The sequence below is a fragment of the Magnolia sinica genome, chromosome 12 (genome assembly GCF_029962835.1).
Source record: "Magnolia sinica isolate HGM2019 chromosome 12, MsV1, whole genome shotgun sequence".
Taxonomy (NCBI): domain Eukaryota; kingdom Viridiplantae; phylum Streptophyta; class Magnoliopsida; order Magnoliales; family Magnoliaceae; genus Magnolia; species Magnolia sinica.
The window spans coordinates 20408854-20418561 of record NC_080584.1 but is presented as its reverse complement, the minus strand read 5'-3'; the positions used below and the strand labels follow the sequence as shown (position 1 = coordinate 20418561).

Below are 9708 nucleotides of genomic sequence, written 5' to 3'. Positions count from 1 at the left end.
GCACAAAATTTCAGATATAGACCTGTTACAATATATTTCATCATATTTATCCTGATATACACCTGTTATATAATATATTTCATCATATTCACATTCACATCCATCTAAACCCAAACTAGTAAATCCATCCAAACATAAATTACATTCATCCAAACACAAATAATCTTATCCACATCACATTCATTAACGCATAAATACATATAATCTTAACATCATAAACAAAAATACCATAAACCTAAACCTTAACCTAAACCTAAAACCTATAACCTAAACCTAAACCTTAACCTAACCTATAACCTATAAGTTTAGGTTTAGGAAATCGGGTTCGGGTTCGGGATCGGGTTTAGGTTTGGGTTTTCAAGTTTAGGTTTAGGTTTAGGTTAGGGAGTTGAGATTAGGATTAGGTATAGTTTAATTTAGAGATTTGAGAATACGTTAAGGTTTAGGTTTAGAAAATCGGGTTCGGGTTATAGGTTAAGGTTTAGGAAATTGAGTTTAGGTTATAGGTTTAAGTTATAAGTGAAGGTTATAGGTTAAGGTTTAGGTTATAGGTTAAGTTTTAGGTTTAGGTTAAGGTTATATAGGTTTAGGTTTAAGTTATAGGTTTTGAGATTTGAGAATAGGTTTAGGTTAAGGTTATATAAGTTTAGGTTTAGGAAATCGGGTTCGGGTTCAGGATCGGGTTTAGGTTTGGGTTTTCAAGTTTAGGTTTAGGTTTAGGTTAGAGAGTTGAGATTAGGATTAGGTGTAGGTTTAGGTTTAGGGATTTGAGAATACGTTAAGGTTTAGATTTAGAAAATCGGGTTCGGGTTATAGGTTTAGGTTTAGGTTAGGTTATAGGTTAAGGTTTAGGAAATTGAGTTTAGGTTATAGGTTTAGGTTATAAGTTAAGGTTATAGGTTAAGGTTTAGGTTATAGGTTAAGTTTTAGGTTTATGTTAAGGTTATATAGGTTTAGGTTTAGGTTATAGGTTTTGAGATTTGAAAATAGGTTTAGGTTAAGGTTATATAAGTTTAGGTTTAGGAAATCGGGTTCGGGATCGGGTTTGGGTTTGGGTTTGGGTTTTCAAGTTTAGGTTTAGCTTTAGGTTAGGGAGTTGAGATTAGAATTAGGTGTAGGTTTAGGTTTAGGAATTTGAGAATACATTAAGGTTTAGGTTTAGGAAATCGGGTTCGGGTTATAGGTTTAGGTTTAGGTTAGGTTATAGGTTAAGGTTTAGGTTAGGTTATAGGTTAAGGTTTAGGAAATTGAGTTTAAGTTATAGGTTTAGGTTATAAGTTAAGGTTATAGGTTAAGGTTTAGGTTATAAGTTAAGTTCTAGGTTTAGGTTTAGGTTTAGGTTATAGGTTTAGGTTGAGGTTATAGGTTTTGGGATTTGAGAATAGGTTTAGGTTAAGGTTATAAGTTTAGGTTTAGGAAATCAGGTTCGTGTTCGGGATCAGGTTTAGGTTTGAGTTTTTAAGTTTAGGTTTAGGTTTAGGTTAGGGAGTTGAGATTAGGATTAGGTGTAGGTATAGGTTTAGGGATTTAAGAATACGTTAAGGTTTAGGTTTAGAAAATTGGGTTCGGGTTCGAGATCGGGTTTACGTTTGGGTTTTAGGTTTAGATTTAAGCTATAGGTTTAGGTTACAGGTTATAAGTGTAGGTTTAGGTTTAGGTTTAGGTTTTAGGTTATAAGTGTCAGGTTATAGGTTTAGGTTATAGGTTAAGGTTTAGGTTATAAGTGTAGGTTATAGGTTTAGGTTTAGGTTAGGTTATAGGTTATGGTTTAGGGAATTGAGTTTAGGTTATAGGTTAAGGTTTAGGGAATTGAGTTTAGGTTATAGGTTCAGGTTATAGGTTATAGGTTTAAGTTTAGGTTATAGGTTTTGGGATTTGAGAATAGGTTTAGGTTATAAGTATAGGTTTAGGTTAGGGTGTAGGTTAAGGTTTAGGGAATTGAGTTTACGTTATAGGTTTCGGTTATAGGTTATAGGTTTTTGGTTAAGGCTTAGGTTATAGTCATAGGTTTTAGGATTTGAGAATAGGTTTAGGTTATAAGTATAAGTTTAGTTTAGGTTATAGGTTAAGGTTTAGGGAATTGAGTTTAGGTTATAAGTTTAGGTTATAGGTTATAGGTTTAGGTTAAGGTTTAGGTTTAGGTTATAGGTTTTGGGATTTGAGAATAGGTTTAGGTTATAAGTATAGGTTTAGGTTAGGTTGTAGGTTAGAGTTTAGGGAATTGAGTTTAGGTTATAGGTTATAGGTTTAGGTTGTAGTTATAGGTTTTGGGATTTAAGAATAGGTTTAGGTTATAGGTTAAGGGTGTGGTCCCTACAAATACAGATATAAACACGGCTTGTCCAAATGGCCAGGCCACTCCAATGCTATCTATAGGAAATGGACAGCTTCATCATGGTCATAACAGCGGTTCCCACCTTCTAGGGACCCCCGCTCAACATCCGGATAGCTCCGACGCACATCCGGGTCTGCCCATTTAAATAAAATGGATTATCACGATCATTTAAATAAAATCAGATCCAATCAACAATCTGACCAGGAGGATTCTATGGACATTGATGCTATTTGTCTTTCTGTGAAGTTAGCGACAATTTCTGCATCAAACCCGGCGAAAGCAGCCCTAATGATAAAGAACATTTCTTTCCATGAATTCATTATCTCTCTCTCTTTTAATTTTTTAACTTTACATTATAATAATAACTACCTGAAATATGGCGTTTTCTCAAGATAGAAGTCCAATCCATCCCAACTTGTGCACCTGTTAGGACAAGCAATTCAAACAACATCCTGCAACACATTTAAATGCCTAATCAGTCTCACTCCAGTCTTATATATTGAATGCCTAATGTACAGTCTCTTGAATTGGTGCAAACCATACCTGAATTGAGTGTAATGAATCAAAGAACAAAGAAATTCGACATGTAACTACATACAAGACTGGGATATGTTTAGGTTTAAGTTATAAGTATAGGTTTTGGGATTTGAGAATAGGTTTAGGTTAAGGTTATAAGTTTAGGTTATAGGTTAAGGTTTGGGTTAAGGTTATAAGTTTAGGTTAAGGTTGTAAGTATAGGTTATAGGTTAAGGTTAAGGTTTAGGTTTAGGTTATAAGTTTAGGGTTTAGGTTTACGTTTAGGTTTAGGTTTTAGTTTATAGGTTTAGGTTATAGGTTTAGGTTTTGGTTTTAGATTTAGGTTAAGGTTATAAGTTTAGGTTATAGGTTATAGGTTATAGGTTATAGTTTAAGGTTTAGGTTATATGTTTTGCTTTAGGTTAAGGTTATAGGTTTTGGTTTAGGTTTAAGTTTAGGTTATAGGTTTAGGTTAAGGTTATAGGTTTAAGTTATAGGTTTATGTTATAGGTTATAGCTTTAGGGAATTAAGAATAGGTTAAGGTTTAGGTTTAGGAAATTGGTTTCGGGTTCGGGATCGGGTTTATGTTTGGGTTTTCAAGTTTAGGTTTAGGTTTATGTTAGGGAGTTGAGATTAGGATTAGGTGTAGGTTTAGGTTTAGGGATTTGAGAATACATTTAGGTTTTAGGTTTAGGTTTTGGTTTTAGGTTTAGGTTAAGGTTGTAAGTTTAGGTTATAGGTTATAGGTTATAGGTTAAGGTTTAGGTTATAGGTTTTGGTTTAGGTTAAGGTTATAGGTTTTGGTTTATGTTTAGGTTTAAGTTTTAGGTTTAGGTTTAGGTTTTAGGTTTAGGTTATAGGTTTAGTTTATAGGTTATAGCTTTAGGGAATTGAGAATAGGTTAAGGATTAGGTTTAGGAAATCGGGATCGGGTTTAGGTTTGGGTTTTCAAGTTTGGGTTTAGGTTATAGTTGGGTTATAGGTTTTGGGATTTGAGAATAGGTTTTAGGTTAAGGTTTAGGTTATAGGTTAAGGTTAGGTTAGGTTATAGGTTTAGGTTATAGGTTACAGGTTTAGGTTATAAGTGTAGGTTATAGGTTTAGGTATAGGTTAGGTTATAGGTTAAGGTTTAGGGAATTGAGAATAGGTTAAGGTTTAGGTTTAGGAAATCGGGTTCGAGTTTAGGTTTGGGTTATAAGTATAGGTTTAGGTTATAGGTTAAGGTTTAGGTTTGGGTTATAGGTTATAGGTTAAGGTTAAGGTTTAGGTTAGGTTTTAAGTTATAGGTTATAGGTTTAGGTTTGGGTTTTCAAGTATAGGTTATAGGTTTAGGGATTTGAGAATACATTTAGGTTTTAGGTTTAGATTTAGGTTTTAGGTTTAGGTTTAGGTTTTAGGTTTAGGTAATTAAGGTTTTAGGTTTTACGTTTAGGTTTAGGTTATTGGTTTAGGTTTTAGGTTTATGTGTATTCATTTTATTCAATGGAGGTTTCATGCAATGCTCAGGCCGAAAGTTTGTACAGGTATGTTCACATTTTCAGTTTGTTCAAATGGGGCTCATTGTTTAGTGATCCAAACCATTGATGAGAAGGGCCTCAGCATGGATACACAAAAATACCCTCGATTGGAATATCGTGCAATAGAATATTTGGGCTTTTATAGGTTGAATTTGTACCGTTGTCTATTTTCTTTCTTAACTATCTATTTGTTGGCCACCTTTTGTTTATCATCTATAATGTCACCAGTTTCGATCACAAGCCATGGAATGCACTTGTACAAACTAAAAACGCAAACCCAAACAGTACTGTACAAACTCTTGGCCCAAACAATGATAATACATCTTCAGCGAATTATCATTAATAATAATGCGACAAACCAACACCATCACATTACACCCACTTAATTAAATGGAGATTTAAAAAAAGGGAACATGCAATCGCCAACTAAAATGTTAAAGGCCAGGTTAGGCATACCCAAAAATGCAAACACAACCCCCCAACCTGAGGATGTGATGATAATGGTCTGACGCATTATTTTTACATTCTCCATTTAGACAGATTCTGCCAACGGAATGTTTGGCATATCCTGCCATACACATTTCACAGGGTGCAGAAAATGACTCTGCCCCAGCAAAATGTGCAGCCAGGCCGTATTCTGTTCCATTCTCATTCTCAGGGATAGCCAAAGAGGCCCTAAGAATGGCAATGCAACATGCCCCAAAATCAGCAAAAATGCACCTTCAGACTAGGTGTTCCTTTAAATATCGAAGGAGCAGAATGGCACTCTAAACTTTGGAGCATTCACACATGCCATGACACTCAATTTGACAAAGATGCAAATCGGTGAGAGAAGGAAATAATTTCAGGAGAGCTGTTGAGTCATATAATCATTCTACTTTATAGCAAAGAAAATGGGCTTAGCATCTATTCATCATCTTACTAGTAGTCTAGTACCAATGTATCCATGACAAGAAAGTGCAAAAGGGATGTCATCCAATCACCAAAGACTTCAAAAAGTACACCAGTCCAGGATTAAATCTTAATTATCAGCTCATACGGCAGATTCCGCTGTTCAGCTCGTATATGCTAAAGGGATGTCATCCAATTCATCCTATTAGGCATCACCATGAAAGAATTTAATTCGGTAAAGGTTATTACTCAAAGTCAATCTTCCGAAACCGAACTAGATTTTCAGAGTTGTAAGGCCAAATAAAATCAATAACAAGATCAGCCATCCATGTATTGAACCACAAATTGGATTTCACCAAAGAACCTGCATGTTTGCCACATGTATGGCATGCAAGTTCAAGACTGTCAAGACCACTACTTCATTACCCATCAAAAGAACAAAAACTCATTAAACTTTGCCAGATGATCTATGACTCTTGAATTACAGAATGAGATTCAGTCACTAAAAGCATGAGACGTCTTTTTCCTCTCTTTCCAAGATTGCGAAATAAGAAACAACTATATTGGCTTCTTCATTTTTATTTTATTATTTTATTATTTTATTTTATTTTGCTTTTGCTTTTTCTTTTCGGTAGGTAGGGGGCTCATACCCGATTTCTCAATGTTGAAGAGAATATGCATTCCATTGAGGTACATGCATGTACCCTCAGCCATTGTATGAAGCACTGTGCATAGAAGACAGAGATCCCAGTAGCAACATTTTATCATACAATGATAGACCAAATCAAGATTATGTAGCTACAGCAAAGTATAGAAAGATAACTGCAGAGGATGCTCATGGAGAAACTGACCTTTCACCACCAACAACACAAACAGCACAAGTACCAGTTGGGGCAGATTCGTCCTCATAGTAATGAACCTTCGTACAAAAAATAAATAAAAATAAAAAATAGGTCCTTACTCTTACTCCGGTGGTAGACTCTCAGGAGTTTCAACACCTGGTTGAGGGTTCGAGTACCCATAGGTGGTGAAATTCCACTCAGGCGTAAGTGTGTGGTGGTGTGTGTGCGAGTGTATTTTTTTAAAAAATAAAAACAAAACAAAAATAAATAAAAATAAAAAATAGATGTGCTCGACCACCAAATGGTTAGGGCAGAAAGTGATGGAAGCAAAAAGAAAGAAGAAAAAGAGAAATGAACACATTAACACCTGCAAGTTTCGAGTTTTTCTTCATTTCCTCCCCGAACTTGTCCTTCCCAATGCAACCCATATAACTAGTCGCACCAGGAGTTTGTAACATCCACTGCCCTATTTGAATGATGAATTACCCGGAATAATCAGCAAAAAGGTCAAAAAAAAAAGAAAAAAAGAAAAAAGGAAAAAAAGAACAGCAATCAGTAAATACAGACCTGGGCAACCTTGATTGAATTTTGAGTAGCCCCTAGATATATCAAAATAGCATAAAACTGAAATGTTAGTCTGCATAAATAGATTTTTTTTTTTTTTTTTTAAAAAAAAAAAAAAAAAAAAAAAAACCCATGTATAAAGAAAGTTAAAGATTTCATAGAACCCCGCCATCAATATAATCTTGTGTTACCTCCTGCAATGTACTCCACATTGTCTTTTGTGGCCATTTCTTCATACATATGATTCCACCAAAAGAATCCATGTTCAGAGCAATATAGCAATTATATCCATAGCCAGTTGAACTGGTACATCCCATCTTATAATTGAAGAGATTCAACAACGATATCACATAACTGCCTCCACGAAACAACTTCTTTTAGGGCTTTTTCAAAGAGAAATACTTTAAAACTTTGGCAGATGGTGATGGATGATATGTAGGCAGTAAGAAATTACTGAGAAATCGCATCCATAACATACAAGTAATCCAAAATATGTGTACCAGTTTAGAAATCTCGAGAGCCAAAATTTACTTTTTCTGTGAAATGACTATTAGATTGGTAGGTATTTATTGGATTGTTAAAAGAAAAGAAAAAAAAAATCCAATGCTCTTCTTTCCAAAAACAAGTGTCCATGAATCAGAGCTTGGACTTGTTTCACAAACCCAATTTTAGAACGTAACTTAGGTACAGTGGATCCACAATTTAGTTGGTTTAATTTGATTTGATTTATGTCACGTGTACCATTTCTAAGTGCCTGGAAATCAAGAGTCATACGCAGACAGAGTATCATAGCTCTCCCTTTTCAAAAGAAATTGTCATAAGCAAGTAAATACAGATACACCCAGTACAATGAAAATAGTAATCTGGGTTTACAAGATTGTTTCTACAGAAACAAAACAGCAAAAAAAAAGGACCATGAAAGATCGAATTAAATACTTACATTGGCACATGCTTTTCCTCTGCAAGAATAGCATTATTCAACTTGATGTCGTATCTGTCATACAATCAGGAAGTTAATATTATTTCCAAACCATGAATATCTACCTCCAATGAAAAAAATAAAAATAAAAATACTAAATTCGTTTCCAGCGGGAAAAAAAAAAAAAAAAAAAAAACCTATATTTCCTCATTATGAGAAAATCAACCCAATAACAAAAAACATAAAACCACATTATGGAAAATACAATCTTTCTTTCTTTTCTTTTCTTTCTTTTTTTTTTTTAAAACTTTTTTTTAAAATTTTTTTATCAGCAAAATCAATTTTATTAGAAGATCCCAAAGGGGAAAAGTTTATCAGCAAAATTGCATGGGACGTGTTTGGTTCAAGGGATTGAACGGGATTGGAAGGCTTAATCCCGGGATTGGCCGGGCGTGCCAAACAGACCGGATATAGCAATCCGGTAGATCTTGCACCAATCCACTGACGCAACTAGCATTACCTTCAAATCCGTGCAATCCACTCTAATACCATCCAATCTGCCCGGCCAAACAGGCCCTTATTGTACTGAGTAAACTTAGTAGGGCCCACCTTAAACCCTAAATCCCCAAATCCCTAAATCCCTAAATCCCCAAATCATTTCAATCGGTTTTGAGATTGAGAGAGAGAGAGAGAGAGAGAGAGAGAGAGAGAGAGAGAGGATGCGCGAGAGAGAGAGAGAGAGTACCAAGAGAGATAGAGAGACAGAGAGAGAGGACGCGGTGGAGAGAGAGAGAGAGAGGACAGAGAGCGAGAGAGTGAGAGAGGGCGCGAGAGTGAGAGTGAGAGAGGACAGAGCAAGAGCGACTTCAAATCTCTCTCACGGTCTCACGAACGGTGGTCACGTGGTCGGTGCTCTATGGGCCCCGGCATTTATGTGTTTCATCCTTGCCATCCATCTATTTTTTCATTTCATTTTATGGCATGAGACAAAAAATGAGGTATATCTCAATCTCTACTGGACCACATTATAGGAAATAGTGTTGAATGAGCGTCGACCATTAAAAAGCTTTTACGGGCCATATAAAGTTTTGGATCAATCTGATATTTTTTTTCCCTTCATCTAGGCCTGTATGACCTAATCAATAGTGTCAAATAAAAAGTACAGTGGGCCTTAGGAGGGTTTTAATGGTGGATATCCAATCACTATTGTTTTAATGTGGTGTGGTCCACCCGAGATTTATATCCCTCTCATTTTTGGCACCAAGCCCTAATATGATTTGTAAAAATGGATGGACGGCATGGATGAAACACATACATCATGGTGGGACCCATAGAGCACCGACCAACATCCACCAAGTTTTGTGGGCCCCACTATGATGTATTTGTTATATCCACACCGTCCATCCATTTTGAGATATCATTTTACGTCATTTTATGTCATGAGCCAAAATTAGCGATCCACCTAATTTTTTGTCGAATGACCTAAAATTAGCTCTCAAAACGGATGGACGGTGTAAATATCTCACAAACATCACATTGGACCCCACTTAGCATTCCAGTGCATGAAGGCTTCTGCAGGAAATCCACGTCCGGAAATTGGATTGCATAGTACGCTCTTATCGTAATGAGTAAACTCGGTTGGGCCACTTTGAATGTATTGCGTCCATCCATTTTTCCATCTAATTTAAAGGGTTGAGCCCAAAATTGAAGCATATCAAATGATCAAGTGGATCATACCACAGGAAACGGTGGGGATAGTGATTTCCACTGTTGAAACCTTGTTAGGCCCCACAGTGATGTTTATTTGTCATCCAACCTGTTCATAAGATCATATAGAAATGGATGAAGGGAAAACACAAAAGTAAGCTTGATCCAAAACTTCCGTGGCCCCCAAGAAATTTTCAATAATAAACGTTCAATTCAACTCTTACCTGTGGTGTGGTCCATTTGAACATTGTATATGCTTCATTTTTGGGCTCAAGTGATAAAATTATCCGGTAAAATGGATGGACGAAGCAGATAGAATACATAAATCATGGTGGAACACTGTTGAGGGTCAAATATTGCATATCAGACCCATTCATTGCATGGATTTACAAGCATGACACCGTTTAATAGCCTAA

General features: G+C 35.7%; 1 protein-coding gene across 1 annotated transcript; it reads right to left on the bottom strand.

The window, feature by feature from the left end:
- Nucleotides 1-5798: 5798 nt before the first annotated feature.
- On the bottom strand, nucleotides 5799-7659 carry LOC131220397 (adenosine kinase 2-like). The gene is made up of 5 exons (XM_058215327.1): nucleotides 7609-7659; nucleotides 6858-6906; nucleotides 6670-6701; nucleotides 6462-6563; nucleotides 5799-6179 (listed from the first exon to the last, which is right to left on the bottom strand). Exons 2-5 carry the CDS (start codon nucleotides 6904-6906, stop codon nucleotides 6096-6098), a joined length of 267 nt encoding a protein of 88 aa, XP_058071310.1. The 5' UTR covers nucleotides 7609-7659; the 3' UTR covers nucleotides 5799-6095.
- Nucleotides 7660-9708: the final 2049 nt, after the last annotated feature.

Excerpts from the sequence above, each read along its gene's own strand:
- LOC131220397 (XM_058215327.1), bottom strand. The coding sequence starts at position 6,906 with ATGTATGAAGAAATGGCCACAAAAGACAATGTGGAGTACATTGCAGGA. Across the intron at positions 6,702-6,857 it reads TGTGGAGTACATTGCAGGAG|GGGCTACTCAAAATTCAATC; the intron begins GTAACACAAGAT and ends TGATATATCTAG. Across the intron at positions 6,180-6,461 it reads CGAAACTTGCAGGTGTTAAT|GTTCATTACTATGAGGACGA; the intron begins GTGTTCATTTCT and ends TTTTGTACGAAG.